We start from the raw sequence: 16,527 nt of genomic DNA on the forward strand, positions 1-16,527 counted from the left end.
GCTCTCTGAGCTCTACTGGGTGTATAGGGTCAGGGTTTAAGTGACTTTGGACTGAACTTTTGGCCTTGGGCCTCCATCAGGCAGGGCTCTCTGAGCTCAGCCAGGTGGGCAGGTCCAGGGTTTAAGTGACTTTGTACTGAAATTCAGATTAACACTCTCCACAGGGTGGAGACTCTATGACATCAATTGGGTGGACTGTGCCTGGTGCCTGAGTGACTCTTATCTGAACGTTAGACCTGCACCCCCTGCTGGTTGGCAGCCCACTGAAGTTGATTGGGCAAGCAGTGGCCAGTGCTTGAGTGATTTTTGTCTAAGCACTCAGCCTACACTGTCCACAGAGCTGTAGCCCAGTACTCAGTTGGCTGGGTGATGCCTAGTGCATAAGCCAGCAATGTCAGCTGGGCAGCCACCTGAGCTTGGTATGGTGGGTAGAACCAGCACTGGCAGAGCAATTTTGATTGGAACTCTAGGCCACTATTGCCTACTGAATCTTGTCCCCCTGGAAACAGTGTCTAGGGCTGCAGATTCACCACTTGTCTGCCTTTGTTGGTGCACTGATGGTACTGCCATGGTGAGAAGTGGACTCAACAGGAACAACTTCAATTCAGCTAAAAAACTATAATTAACATATTTGAAAAGTGAAAAAGAGGAAGAAGCTGAAATTGCTCATGAGAAGGAATCAGCTGAAGAACTCTGTCAACATGAAAAATCCAAGCAGACCAACGCCTCCTGGGATGTGAAAGAAAATGCAATGAAGAATTCCAGCCACAGAGAAATTGCTGAAATGTTAAAAATAGAATTTAGAATATGGATGGCAAATAAGATAATTGAAATGGAGGGAAAGTTTGAAACAGAGAACCAAAAAACAGTTCAGAAGTTGTCTTAAGAAATTAATGAATCCAAACACAAAGTCTCCAAGGATATGGACATAATGAGGAAAGATATAGCAGAGATTAAAAACTTGAAAAAGATATTTGAGGAGCTTCAAACTGCAGTAATGTCCCTCAGAAATAAAGTTGAGCAGTGTGAAGAAAGAGTCTCAGATAAAGAAGGCAATACTTTTGAACTATCCCAAGCATTCAAAGAGGCAGACAAATGGAGGAAAAGAACAGAATATTCCTGGAAAGAATTATGGGATCATTCAAAAAATCAAATATCCAAATTATAGGGATTCCTGAAGGAGAAGAGGATGGTCCCAAAGGCACAAATTATCTGCTCCAAGACATTAGACACAGAAATTCAGATAGTAGATAGTTTCACAACCCCAGCACAACTCAACACAAACAAAGCATCACCTAGAGACATTGTAATTAATTTTGCCAATGTTAACATGGAGAAAAAACTTCTGCAAGCAGCCAGGCATAAGAAAAGTATTACTTACAAAGGGAAAGGTGTAAGGATGACTGCCAAGTTTTGTCTTTCCACCAAAACTTTCCAAGCCAGAAAAGAATGGTCATTGACCTTCAACCTTCTCAAAGAAAACAATTTCCAGCCCAGGGTCCTATTTCCTGCTAAAATGAGTTTCATTTGTGATGGGAAATTCAAATACTTCACTGACATACACATGCTAGGAAAATTTGCCATGACTCAACCAGCTCTACAGGAAATACTCAGACCCATTCTTCATAACAAACAATAGGAGGGTACACCACCAAAGTAAACCTACCCAGAAAATAAGGAATGAACCTAGCCACAAAGGTGAGAGGCATAAAATTAAGCTCTGGATTTCTTAAAAACAAGATGAATAAAACTCTGCCAAATCTATCAATTCTCTCAATTAATGTAAATGGTTTGAACTCTCCTTTAAAGAGCCATAGGCTGGCCAACTGGATACAGACACTCAGATCAGATATCTGAAAACTCACCTTATCTCAAAAGATAAAACAAGACTCAGAGAGAAGGAATGGGCAACAGTGTTCCAGGAAAATGGAAAGCAGAAAAAAGCTGGGTTGCAATCTTGTATGCAGATACAGTGGGATTCAAAACCACAAAAATAATGAAAGACAAAGATGAACACTTCATACTGGTCAAAGGAAACACACAATATGAAGAGATCTCAATAGTTAACATCTATGCACCCTATCTGAATGCTCCTCAATATATCAAACAAACCCTAACTTATCTGAATGATATGATACCTTTGTGCACTATAATAGTTGGAGATTTTAACATCCCATTGGCAGTACTGGGCAGATCTTTCAAGCAGAAACCAAACAAAGAAACAATGGACTTAAACAAGACCCTAGAACAAATGGACTTAATAGACATTTATAGGACAATTTATTCTAACAAAACTAAAAACATATTCTTCTCATCAGACCATGGATCATCTTCCAAAATTGATCATATCTCAGGTCACAAGGCTAACCTCAACAAATTCAAAAGAATAGAAATTGGCAGCACCTGTAGTTCGGTGTCTAGGGGACTGGTCACATAGACCCAGTCTGGTGGGTTCAAACCTGGCCTGGCCCAGCTAAAACAACAATGACAACTGCAACAACACCAAAAAAAAATAGCTGGGCATTGTGGAGGGCACCTGTGGTCCCAGCTACTTGGGAGGCTGAGGTGAGAGAATAGGTTAAGCCCAAGAGTTTGAGGTTGTGAGCTGTAATGGCACTGCACTCTACCCAGGGCAACAGCTTGAGACTCTGTCTAAAAAACAAACAAGCAAACAAAAACAGAAAGAGAGCAAGTCAGAAACCTTGGGCAATCTCAAGGAACTAGAAAAGGAAAAATAATCTAATCTCAAACCCAGCAGAAGAAGAGAAATAACAAAAATTGGAGCAGAATTCAATGAAATTGAAAGCAAAATAATTATTCAGAAGATCAGTGAAACAAAAAGTTGGTTCTTTGAAAATATTAATAAAATTGATAAAGCCTTGACAACACTAACCAGAAACAGACAAACAGGATGTTTAATAACTCCAATCAGAAATGATGAAGGGGAAATAACAACAGATGCCACAGAAATACAAATAATTCTCAACAATTATTATTAAAAAAAACCCATTTCCAGAAATATGAAAATGTGGAGGAGACGGAACAAGATTTGGAAGCACCATACCTTCCAAAACTCAGCCAGATTTAGAAATTTTGTATAGACCAATATCAAGTCCTAAAATAGCATCAGTTATACAAAGCCTTCCAAAAAAGAAAATCCCTAGACCAGATGGTTTCACACAAGAATTCTATCAAACCTACAAGAGGAACTAATTCCTATAATGCTAAACCTTTTCCAAAATATAGAGAAAGAAGGAATCTTCGCCTGACACATTCTATGAAGCAAATACCACTCTGATCCCGAAACCAGAAAAGGACTCAACAAACAAAGAAAGGTATAGACCAATATCATTAATAAATATCGATGCAAAAATATCCAACAAGATATTAGCAAACTGAATACAACACATTAAAATGGTTATACACCATGATCAACTGGGTTTTATCCCAAAGACACAAGGTTGGTTCAACATACACAGATCTATGAATATAATATAATACAACACATAAATAGAATTAAAAACAAAGACCATATGATCCTTTCAATGGATGCAGAAAAAGCTTTTGACAATGTCCAACATCTTTTCATGATAAAAACTCTCAAGAAAATAGGCTTAGAAGGAACATTCCTTAAGCTGATAGAGGCTATCTACAGAAAACCCACACAGCCAGTATCATAGTGAATGGAGTAAAACTGAATGCATTCCTACTCAAGTCTGGAACCAGATAAAGATGCCCACTGTCTCCATTGCTATTTAACATAGTGTTGGAAGTCCTAGCCATTGCAATCAGGCGAGAGAAGGAGATCAAAGGAATCCAAATAGAGGCAGAGGAGTTCAAACTCTCCCTCTTTGCAGATGAGGTCAAACTCTTCCTCTTTGCAGATGACATGATCTTATATCAGGAACTCAACTACAGAGCTCTTAGAAATGATCAATGCCAGGGTCCTCCCCTGGGAGAGGGTCTGTCAAGACCTGTGGATTCAGAGGCAACTGACTGAAGAAATATAAAGTTAGAAAAAATGAGAAAGAAAGAAACAAGACACACAGAATAGAATTTTCAGAGGTGGGAACTGGGGGGACCATCACCCTCATGTGGGGTTCTGATGGTGGTCTGAAGTGTCAGTTCCACTCAGCTTTTATTGAAGGCTATTTGCTCATTAGCCTAAGGGGTACACTGAGGAAGGGAACAAAGATGTCAGCAGTTTCTTTGAGGGAACATATTAGCTCCTATTGTTTCTATAATCATTAATTTTAAGGGTTTGAGTAGTCTTGAGAAATCTGGAACCTGAGTCTTGGTGGGGGCAGCCTCCTGTCTGAAGTCACACATGCAGATTTTTAGCGGGGTGTTAATAAAACTAGTTGACTGTGGAGTAAAATGCCACTGGTGTCAATCTTCTCTGAAGAATCAGGAGAGAGGAATTGTCCTCTCATCACCACAGAGGGTCTTCCTCTGCAATGAGGGATATAAGCCCTTCTACCTATATTTCAGGGCTCGAGATGTTATCTTGATCTCTGCCTCAATCAAATACAGATCTCCAGAATGGGTATTTGCTTTGACGGTTTATTGGGTGAAAATGGCCTAGTTAATGTATCTTGCTACAGCATCTGCTGTAGCCATTATTTTCCCCAGTGTTTACAAGTCCAGAAAGGATGTTTGAAAGCTGTATCCTTAATAGGCCAAAGTTGTAGGAAGGGTAGGAAACTTGTTCAGATAAAAAATATAGGCTCAGCGCCTGTGGCTCAAGCGGCTAGGGCACCAGCCACAAACACCTGAGCTGGCAGGTTCGAATCCAGCCTGGACCCACCAAAGAACAATGACGGCTGCAACCAAAAAATAGCCCGGTGTTGTGGTGGGTACCTGTAGTCTCAGCTACCTGGGAGGTGGAAGCAGGAGAATCGCTTCAGCTCAGGAGTTGGAGGTTGCTGTGAGCTGTGATGCCATGGCACTCTACCCAGGGCAACAGCTTGAGGCTCTGTCTCAAAAAAAATAAATAAATAAAATAAAATAACAGTAGCTGTTTTAAAGGCAAGTTAACTGATTTTCTTTGTTCTGATTCACTAATGTTACTTTTTTTTTTTTTAAGAGACATAATCTCACTTTATCACCCTTCGTAGAGTGCCATAGTGTCACAGCTCACAGCCACCTCCAGCTCTTGGGCTTATCATTTAATCTTTGATAAGCCTAACAAAAATGTGCAATGGGGAAAAGAATCCTTATTTAATAAATGGTGCTGATAGAACTGGTTATCCACATGCAGAAGACTGCAACTGGACCCACACCTCTCATCACTGACAAAAATTGATACTTTTTGGATAAAAGATTTTTTTTAAGGGTGACTATTTAAACTAAAAACAATAATATACAAATTGTCTTTCTCATTTGATTGAAAGGACTATAAAATTGAACATAATGACAAAGGAAGCAACATAATCACATAGATAATACCTCTGCTAATTGCTTTTAACCTTACTTCTTCCTTAAAAGACCTGCATACTTAGCTACTCAATTTTCTAGACTGCGCGATGGCTTTGAGGCTGGCCTACCATAAATGACTGAAAGAAAGTCAAGTTGGTAAGCTGACACTGCCTTGTGTATTTTTAAAAATGGAGAGAAAGTGGCAAATTGTGCCACGTGTACTTACAGAACCCAAAGGATCATTCTGAGTAAATGTGAAATAAATAACTGATCCTTGAGTAAATACAATCTCTAGGCTGACTTAAAACTCAGAGAGTGAGCCTGTGAGCACTAACAATGCCACATAGAAATGTCTAGAAATGTAATTTCTACTACTCAGTTTAGGAGACCATATCTTGCCTGAATATGTACATTATTTACAAAATATTCGCTTTTGGCCTCTGAAATTTAGCCATTTTCGTTTGGCTGTTAGCTGTTCCTTTCCATATGCTAGCCAATACTGCAGTTATATCTAATATTAAAATACTCTTACACATGAATTACAAATATTACTAAAGTAACTCTGCATGTATAAATATCTCAGTATTTCTAGCAGAATTGAAAGCATTCAGAATGTACATAAAAGCATTTTTTTAGTAGAAATGGTATTTTGTTTTAATCATCATTGTTTCAATAATGCTCTGTACACAGCAAAGCCCCAAACTGCAAAAAATAGTAGCACCAAAACTTGCTCTAAGCCAAAATGTAGAGCTCTTGAGGTCAGCTTGTGTCATGTGCGGATATATGGCCATTGTTGTCAATTTAACAAAGATATCCTTACTGGGTGCATGAGCAGTATTGCAAGTGAAGGCTTGTGGTGGAGGCATTTTGTGTTTCCTGCAGAAATCAGTAGGTGAAATACTATATTCTTGCTTAATTTCATGTAGATCTGACTTTGCAGCTACGATTAAGCAGGGTATTCTGCTATCCATAAAGTGTTGCTTAAAAAAACCTGGCACAGTATTCAAAGGATTTGGGATTACTGACATCATATACCAAGCACACAACATCACAAATGTTCTCAGCCTCGGTTAGAAATTCCGATTCTGAGATATCATGCAACAACAAGTATTTCTCTTGTCCATGTACATAAACAGCGTTAATGGCATAGTAGGATTTATGATAATCACGAATTTTCTTCTGCCTCATTAAGTTTCTTCCAAGAAGAGCCTGAAGAGCTCCACTTTTCCCACAGTTTTTCATTCCAATGATGTTACATCTGAACATATTTCTTTGAGTCTGTTTTTTTCTGCAGGTCTATCTTTTTATCTCTTGTTACTGTAATGAATGAAGCTTGAGACTCTTGTTCAGTCAATACTGAATAGCCTAGATAGCACAAATACTCCAGGCACCACTGTACATCTAAATAGGTCGTGAGGGTCCACTTGGAAAGGAATCCCTGGTAGGTTAACCAGCCTCTTTCATTGGTACAAACTGTGTTATTCACATCTGGCTCCCAAGGTATATAAGGGAAAACTTTGAATAAATATTTAAGCTCACCAGGTGACAAAGCACAGGCTCTATCCAAATCATGCTTGTCAAAGGTACTATGGAGAAACAAATACGCATGATGATTTAATTCAGTAGGGCAATCAGGAGGTATTTTAAGCAGGAGGAATAAATATTCAGGCGTTAAATTCAGATCATCATCATAACCAAATGGTCGAAGCACAGTCCAAGTAGTTCCCTGTCTCCCTCTCTGGATAAAAAGTGTGTGTAAAAAGAGAAAACCTTTCAGTGTCAATCCACTGTCAGCCACACCATCACTTACAAGTTTTCTCACTACATTCTTGACATCTTCCAAAGCTTGAGGAGCTAATGGAGTGTTGAAACAAATTCTCTGAAAGAAGTTGACCTCAGCATCATTGAGGGTACCATGATTATCTTGGTCAGATATTTTAAATATACCAGTAAGGGCTTATATACAGACTGGTTTCATGTCCTTCTTCTCTGGGAAATACAGGGGTCCCGCTTGATGAAGAACAGCTTTCTGTGCATTATAAAAGAGCTTTGATATGTTCTTCAGGTGTTTTGCTGAACACTCCACACAGGTTTCTATTTCTGTATACTGGTTTGTAATAGGAAGGACGGTCTCCATACTACTATATTTCACCAAATCAGATTTGTTCCCAGCCAATATTAAAGGCAGCCTGCTGCTGTCTTTGTACGTTCTCTCATTTATGAGAGGAATTCATCAACTATTTACCTTATTTATCAATAGAATCCTTATTGTTAACAGCATACACTATGCAGATGACATTAGCCTGTGATATTTCTTGATGAAGTTGTTCATCAGTTTGTTCTGCTTCCGAGTAATCTACAATATGTGTTGTAACTCTGACGGTGACATCAGCTGGAATGGTGATTTCTTCAGCTCGAGGAGGAACCTCTTCTGGGAATTCTTCACTGACCAGAGACATAATCAGTGATGTCTTCCCAACTCCAGGTTCTCCCACCAGCAGGATCCGCGCATCTTGCTTCATGTCTGCAGCTCGCAAGGGCCGCCTCGGCCCCCACGCATGGAGTGGACTCCTTTGGCCGGGTGCGCCCACTCCACGGCGCCGGTCTCCCCACCTACTGGTGCCACCTGCCAGCCTCTTCTGCTGCCCAGCCAGCCGTGCCTCCTCCTCCGCTGCTTCCCTGCACTGGAGCTCCACCTCCTCCGGCCCAGTGGGCCCAGATAAAAGATTTAAATTTAAGACAGAAATAAAAATTATGGAAGAGAGTGTGGGGAAAACACTTGAAGATATTGGCTTGGGAAAAAACTTTATGAGGAAGACCTCACGCACCCCTCCGCCCCCCTCCCGCCCCCCCCCCCAGCAATTGCAGCGACACCAAAAATAAATAACTGGGTCTTCATCAAGCTGGAGAGCTTTTGCACAGCTAAGCATACCACAAACAGAGCAAACAGACAGCCCTCAGAATGAGAGAAGATTTTTGCATGCTGTGAATCTAAGGCCTGATAACTAGAATCTACAGAGAACTCAAAATGAACAATGAGAAAAGTGCAAACAACTGGCTCTATAAGCAGGCAAGCAAGAGATGTGAATAGAAACCTCCCTGAGGTTGACAGACAAATAACCAACAAACACATGAAAAAAATGCTCTTTGTCTTTAATCATCAGAGAAATGCTAATCAAAACCACTCTGTTATATCACCTAACCCCAGTGAGATTAGCCCACATCATAAAGTCACAAAACACCAGATGCTGGTGTAGATGTGGAGAGAAAGGAACACTGCTCACGGGACTGTAAACTAATACAGCCCCTTTGGAGAGAAGTATGGAGAATCCTCAAAGATCTAAAAGTAGACTTTCCATTTGACCCTACAATCCCAGTACTAGGTATCTACCCAGAAGAACAAAAGTCATTTTACCACAAAGACATTATACTAGCATGTTTATTGCAGCTCAATTCATAATTTCTGCGTCATGAAGCAACCAAAGTGCCCATCAACAACCCATGAATGGATCAACAAACTGTGGTATATGTACACCATGGAATATTATTAGGCCATGAGAAAAGATGGAGACTTTACATCTTTTACATTTACCTGGATGGAGTTGAAATACATTCTTCTTCTTCTTCTTTCTTTTTTTTTTTTTTTTTTTGTAGAGACAGAGTTTCACTTTACCGCCCTCGGTAGAGTGCCGTAAAGTCACAGGACTCACAGCAACCTCCGGCTCTTGGGCTTCTGTGATTCTCCTGCCTCAGCCTCCCGAGCAGCTGGGACTACAGGCGCCCGCCACAATGCCCGGCTATTTTTTCCTTGCAGTTAGGCTGGGGCTGGGTTTGAACCCACCACCCTCGGTATATGGGGCCGGCACCCTACTCACTGAGCCACAGGCGCCACCCTGATATACATTCTTCTTAGTAAAGTACCGCAAGAATGGAAAAATAAATATTGAATGTATTCCATACTAATGTGAAATGAATATATAAACAATTACATGTTCTTAAGAACAATAAAACAGTATTATAGTTCAGTTCAGGGGCAGAGGGAGGTGGGGGGGAATGAATGGCAGAATTAGGGAAGGCATCTGGTGGGATCTCACCTAATGTGCACATTGTGAGGGTGTATAACACACCACCTGGGTGATGGGCTCTTCTACAAATGGAATTTTATCCTGGAAGTGACAACAATGTAACCTAAATATTGTACCCTCATATTAATTTGAATAAAGTTAAAAAAAATAAAAATGAAATCTTAACAAAACATCAATAAACCAAAGTTAGCAACCTAATAAATGTTGCCATAACCATGCAACATTTATCCCTAGGAGCCAAAGATGGTTTAAAAAATACAAATCATTAGATTTAATATCACATATTAACAGATGGAAAAAAAAATGAGGATTCACCTCAATAGATGTGGGAAAAGCAACAGAAGAAATGCAGTTCTTTTCATGATAAAAATGTTCAACAGACTAGTTACAGGAGAAATTTACCTTGACACAGCAATGGCCATAAATGAAAAGCCCAGCACTAATATCAGTCTTGAAATACTGAAAGTATTAAATCTATAATCAGGAACACGGTGACATAGTCCACTCTTCCAAATTCTACTCAAGATAGTAATGGAAGTCCTAACCAGAACAATTAAACAAGAAAGAAAAAAGTCACCTAGCCTGGAAAGTAAAAGTTAAGATCGAACTAATTGCAGATTGATAAACATGCAAAACACAAGACTACACTTGATGCTATTTCAAAATTCAGTTGTGCACATACCCAGAAAAACAGGATCTCAGGAGACAGGACCCCCACGGGGGTTTCAGACCCCACTTAGGCAAACAGGGCCATGGGCCCAGGAGGACCACGGGGCTTGTACCTGATGACCCAGCTCATTTCTTAACTGCCTCCCAGCAGGGACCCAGGCTCACAGGGAGCGAGGCTGAGTCTCCTGTCACCTCCTTGGGGCAGCTCTCCCAGTCTCACTGGCCTCCCAGGTTTTTCTGTTGAACTTCCCTGGGGGGTGTGGCTCCAAGAATCTGCCTCACTTCCTGGCCTCCCGGGACTGCGGTCAGTACGATCCCAGCTGGCACCTGCATCCACCGGGCATCTCTCGGCCCTGGGCAGCGAGAGAAGGGGTGATCCTTCGCAAGGGAACAACCTCAGCCGGCGGAAATAGGCTCACGCCTGTGGGGGTCGTGAAGCGGTGTCCAGGCACTCGGGGACAACGGCCCTCACAGGCCTCCCCGTGCCCACTGTAGCTGCCCTCAGGCTCCGGGCAGGGGCTTCGCGAGCTACACCAGCCCGCATGAGCCCACCGCCAACCTCAGCGGAGGCAGGCGGAGGCTCCTGGGCCCATAGCGCAGGAAGAGGTAGGGTGGCGTCCTCCGCAGCTGGGAGCTGCATGGGCCGCCCTGGCCCATGCAGCCAGGCCTGGTCCAGGAACCGCCTGGTCTCCACATCCCCTTGCCCCCAGCCCCTAGGACACACGACCTTCTCCACGTGCAGCGGGTCGGAGGCAGGACTGCTCCCTGATGCCCGCTGACCTAGAGGCAGGACACCGCCTCCCGCAGACTCCTGCAGTGGCGATCATCTCCCCTGTCCCGGCCCCAGCCTGCAGCTGACCCGGAGGTCCGCAGAGGCGGCTCTGAGGGGACCAGAGGGTCTGGGCTGGAGGCTGGGGCAACACCTCCACCAGTCCTGAGGGGTCGAAGCTAGTGTAAGAGGGCAGGTACTGGGGGCGGTGCAGGCACCACGGGGTGCACGGAGGACACAGGGACTGCCAGGGGAGCAGACCAGGGATGCCCAGCGCCTGGTTCAGAACTACTGAGGGGTCAGAAACGGCGAGGCCAGGACCCTGGTGGACAGGAGGTGGCGAATCGGCCCTCACCTCCAAGGCAGTGCACGGAGGGTACGCCGCGAGATGGTCCAGGCGCCTCGCCCCTGTCGCAGAAGGTGTTGGGGGCGAGGGGGGTCGCAGCTAGTATCCTGCATGTGCTGGCGGACTACCTGAGGCTCACAGCACAGGAAATCGTGCTCCACCACACAGGGCAAGAAGAAGGAGCTCACCAGCGCCTGCTGTGATTAGGTCTCAGGTGAAGAAGGTGACCAGGAACTGCAGGTCAGGGGCTTGAGGGGTATGGCTGCCCAAGGCGCTCTGTGCCCAAGGCCTCTGGCCCTGGACGTATCCAGTAATGGCTCCGGCCGTCCAGGGATCACCCGGCCTCATGACCTGGGCTCCTGGGCACAAGACAAGCCGCCCAGGTGCATTGGTGGCGAGGGTGCGGTTCGTGCAGCTCCAGGACTGCCCTGATAGAGGGAAGGGGGCGGCATGGCCATGCCTTTGAAGCAGGTGGTGAAATGCAGGTCGGCATCAGCCAGGAAAAGGTGCAGATCTGGGGCAGGCGGTGGCGCATTACTCTCAGAGGGCAGGTCAGGGTAGGGAAGCTTGGTTGGTCCGCAGGCCTGGCCCTGTTTAAATGTGCAGCCATTTTTAAATGTGAAACCATAAAAACCTCAGAATTTTTATGGTTTCATGCCACACATTTAAGTCTTCTATCAGTACACACAGTCTGGAGAGGGGAGCGTGGGAGATAAATCTGAGGCCTCTGTCTGCCAGCGGCCAGGAGCCAAAGAGGAGCCCTGGCGGACAGGCAGCGCTGGAGCCTGAGGGAGAAGTGCAGGAGCCCGGGAGAGCCCGACTGCGCCCACCTGCACGCGCAGCGCCTGGAGTGGCTGCAAGAGCAGCAGCCGTTGGGCGCAAGGGCAGGGACGCAGTCTGGGGCGCGTGCACTGGAACCCAACGGGTTTACTTGTCCAGTTCCGTCTGGGACTTTGGAGGGCGCGGAGGGTCAGTGCTGGCGATTGCGGACAAAGCGAGTTGACTTGTTGAATTACTCTCTGGGGGAAGGGTGAAGCCCCCGGTGGGGAGAGGGAAGGGGAAGGCCTGGGAAAGTGAAGCAGGGGTGGGGTGGGGGTGGGAGGGTAAAGCCCCAGGGCGGAGGTCGAGGTGTGTGTGAGCACATAGCCCCCTCCATGAAGAAGATCTTCAGCCTCTGGAGTAAGCAGGGGCAGCAGTCCCCTGGCTTTGTCACCAGCCTGCGGAAGATCAGGGGCAGCGTCGCCTGTGACACTGGCAGCATTGATGAGAGCTTCACGCAGCCCAGGTACCACATTCGAGCCCTACAGCTGTGCGAGATCCACAAAGCTGCCAGCCGGGGTCAAGTGGACAAAGTCCAGCAGCTCCTCTTCCTCAAGAAAAGCGGCGTGAACCACAGAGACACTGAGAGAAGGTGATGGGACAGTGCCCAGAGGTGGGGCGGGCTGGGAGCTGTGCCAGGGGAGCCACCACCTAGGTGGGCCAAAGGAGCCCATCCCTCCTGTCACAGAGGACTCCCAGCTCCTGGCAGTGAAAACGTTGGGGAGGAGCCCCCAGGCCACCTCTGACCAGCCACACACATCTCTAGCTGGCTTTCCATCCACGTACAATTCCTCTTATAGAACACTTTGGTGACAAATTTCAAGTCACTTAAGTAACAGAATTAAATGTATAGGGCGCTGTGGGGTTTTTTTTTTTTCCATTTTTTTTTTTTTTTTATTTTTGGGAATTCATTGAGGGTTCAATAAGCCAGGTTACACTGATCGCATTTGTTAGGTAAAGACCCTCTTGCAATCCTGTCTTCCCCCAAAAGGTGTGGCACACACCAAGGCTCCACCCCCCTCCTTCCCTCTCTTTCTTCTTCCTTTCCCCACCCCTCCCTCCTTCTTTCTCTCTCTGCTCTCCCCTTCCCCCACCCACACCGTGACATTAATTGTCCTCATATCAAAATTGAGTACATAGGATTCATGCTGTTTTCTTTAATTGCTCTAGGGATACAAGTGTTTTCTGGTACATGGATGAATTGTATAATGCTGAGGTCAGGATTTTCAGCTTACCTGTTGCCAGAATGTGTACATTGTACCTGTAGGTAGAGGTTTGTCTATCACCCCCACCACGTTCTTTGATTGCAGTGTCCGTTACACCACGTTATGACCACATATACCCCCTGTTTAACTCCCTCTTGTGAGTAAGACTAGGTGATACTTCACCTAAGATGCTAGCCTGAAATGCCATCCAAAATGCTGTAAAGGATATTATTTCCCTTCTTTTTAGGTTTGAGTAGATGCCATAGTGTATACAGAGGGTGCAAAAAATGTATACGCATTTTAAGAAAGGAAGAATCTGTATTAAAATTGTAACACTCAAGTCACATTGACTTCTACAACTATAAGAGGTCCTAAAAGGTGATTTGTAGTCATCTTTTGTTATCGGTACATACTGAGTTTTGCAATTGTAGTACAGTTTTTTTTTTTTTTTCCTTAAGATGTGTGAACAGTTTCGGGCACGCTTCGTATGTGAGATCTGACAACTAAATTCGTGAACTCACCCTAGAAAAAGTGCTACATACCTCAGTTCCGAATATCACTATATTTAACTTCTGAGTACTCCCTTTGGGAAGCTGTGCAGTGACATCAGTGCCTAGTTCACCCTTCAGAGCAAGTTTGGGACTCTTACTGGAATGACCTTCAGAGCTGTCATTGTACAAGTCTGACAATTCAGTTCACGATCTTGCTACCATGTACCTGCATCGGTAGCACTGTCCAAACAACTCGGCAAGGTTTCATAACCTGGTACATCAGAGTCTCACGGCTGTGGTCACGTCTGTTGTGGCAGCGTCTTGTTGAGTGGCGTTCATTATTGTGTTTGCATGTGTTTGTGTGCCATACAAAAACCGCCTTAATTAATCCAGTCCTCTTTAATTTTGGTTTTGCCATTATTGTTTTGGGGGTCTTAGTCATAAATTATTTCCCTAGATCAATATTTAAAGTAGCTTTTTCTACATTTTCTTTTAGAATTTTTATGGTTTCATGCCACACATTTAAGTCTTCTATCCATCTGGAATTAATTTTTGTCAGTGGTAATAGATAGGGGTCAGGGTTCATTTCTTCTGCATGTGGCTATCCAATTTTCCCAGCACCATTTATTGAATAGGGCTTCTTTCCCCAGTGTATGAAGTCTGCTTTGTCGAAGAATGGTTAGTTGTAGGTAGGTTGTACTAAAGTGTGTTCTGTTTTGTTGGTCTATGCTGCTATCTCCCATTGTGGTATAGTTTGAAGTCTGGTAGTATGATGCCTCCAGATTTTTTTTTTTTTCATTAATATTGCTTTGGCTGCCGGGCGCAGTGGCTGACACCTGTAATCCCAGCACTGTGGAAGGCTGAGGAGGGAGAATTGCTTGAGCTCAGGAGTTCGAGACTCGCTCAGGGGTGAGACCCCGACTCAGGAGTAGGGCGTCAGCCCCATATACCAGAGGTGGCAGGTTCAAACCCGGCCCTGGCCAAAAACTAAAAAAAAAAAAAAAAAAAAAAAAGAGGAAGAAAAACCCAGCCAGGCGCCTCAGGGAGCCCTTGTAATCCCAGTGGTGTCTGGAGGCTGAGGCAGGAGGGTGCCCACAGCCCAAGTCTGAGGTTGTGGTGAGCTACCACGCCCACTGCACTCTGCTCAGGGGCATAGGGTGGGAACCTGTCTCAATAACAACAACGACAAAAAGTAAAGAAATAAAAAATAAGCAACAAAATAAAATTTTTAAAAAGCCAAAAAAAAATAAAATTAAATTAAACAAACAAACAAACAAACAAACAAAAGATTGCTTTGGCTACTTGGGCTCATTTTGGTTCCAAACAGAGTGTAGAATTATTTTTTTCTAGATCTAGGAAATACGACTGTGATAGGAATTGTACTGAATCTATAAATCACTTTGGGTAGTATGGACATTTTGACAATGTTGATTCTACTGCATGATATATATATTCTGTTGCATGATTCTATAAGCATGATACAGTTTCCATTTGTTTGTGTTCCCTGTGATTTCTTTCCTTGATGTTTTCTAATTATTTTTAGAGACATCATATTTTGCCTCCTTAGTTAAGTATACTCCTAAGTACTTTATTGTTTTTTTATAGCTTTTGTGAATGGTTTTTGATTTGACTCTCAGCTTGACTGCTCCTGATTTGTCTACATTGATTTTATCACCTGAGACTTTTCCAACAGTCTCTTGGTGAAGTCTTGGGGATTTTTTTAGGTATGAGATTATATCATGAGTGAAAAGTGATAGTTTGTCCTCCTCTTTTTCAGTGTGGATACCTTTTATTTCTGTCTGTTGGCTGATTGCTCTGTCCAGGACTTCCAGAAGGTTGAATAGAAATGGTGATAATGGGAACCCTCGTCTTGTTCCAGATCTTAGGGGGTGATTTTAACTTGTCCCCACGCCGTATGATGTTGGCTATGAGTTTGTCATGTATGACTTCTGTTTTGAGATATGAGCTTTCCTTTCATGCCCAGTTTGTTGAGGGTTGTTTTATCATGAAAGGGTGCTATATTTTGCCTAATGATTTGTATGTTGAGATGATTATATGGTGTTATTTTTGCTTTAGTTTCTATAGTGAATCTGATTTATTTATTTACGTATTTTGAACCATCCTTGCATCCCTGGGGTGAAGCCCACTTGGACATGGTGAGTTTATCTTGATGTACTGTTGAATTCAGGATGATAGTAATTTACTGAAGGTATTTCCATCTATATGCCTAAGGGATATTGGCTTTTAATTTTCTTCTTTTCACATTTTTCATTAATTTATTTTTCTTTATAGTTTTCTTCCTTTGTTGTGTCCTTTCCTACCTTTGATATCAGGGTGATATTGGCTTCATAGAAAGAGCTGGTGAGGAGTCCCCCATTCTTGATGTTATGAAATAATTTCTGCAATGTGGATAACAGCTCCTCTTGGTAGGTCTGATGTAATTTGGCTATAAATCATCTTGTCTGTGGTTCTTAGTATTGTGAGATAGTCTCCATGGAGCATGGCATTACAGGGATGGTGCTGCCAAGGGTTTCCCCATAGAGTTCGCAGTCTCACCTAGGTCAGGCTATTTAGGCAATGGTTATGGGTTCTCAGAATGTGGGTATTTGCTCAGGCTGAGTCCTGGTGTATTGGTGGCTGAAGTCTGTTTTTCCCTGGTGAGGTGCTACACCTTGGGGCAGTTGCACGAGCTGAGTTGTAGTGGAGGAGTCTCAGGGGTAGAGTA

General features: G+C 43.7%; 1 protein-coding gene and 1 pseudogene across 1 annotated transcript in view; one reads left to right on the forward strand and one right to left on the reverse strand.

The window, feature by feature from the left end:
• Window positions 1-6,079: 6,079 nt before the first annotated feature.
• Window positions 6,080-7,987, reverse strand: LOC128588156 (mitochondrial Rho GTPase 1-like; annotated as a pseudogene).
• A 4,454-nt stretch (window positions 7,988-12,441) lies between these two features.
• The window catches only part of LOC128588813 (putative ankyrin repeat domain-containing protein 30B-like), a 48,096-nt gene continuing 44,010 nt past the window's right edge, over window positions 12,442-16,527 (forward strand). Inside the window, exon 1 of the mRNA XM_053595602.1 lies at window positions 12,442-12,698. Within this exon, the coding sequence (XP_053451577.1) occupies window positions 12,442-12,698 (257 nt within the window). The remainder of the gene's footprint in view (window positions 12,699-16,527) is intronic.

This window comes from Nycticebus coucang, chromosome 6, assembly GCF_027406575.1.
Source record: "Nycticebus coucang isolate mNycCou1 chromosome 6, mNycCou1.pri, whole genome shotgun sequence".
Lineage (NCBI taxonomy): Eukaryota > Metazoa > Chordata > Mammalia > Primates > Lorisidae > Nycticebus > Nycticebus coucang.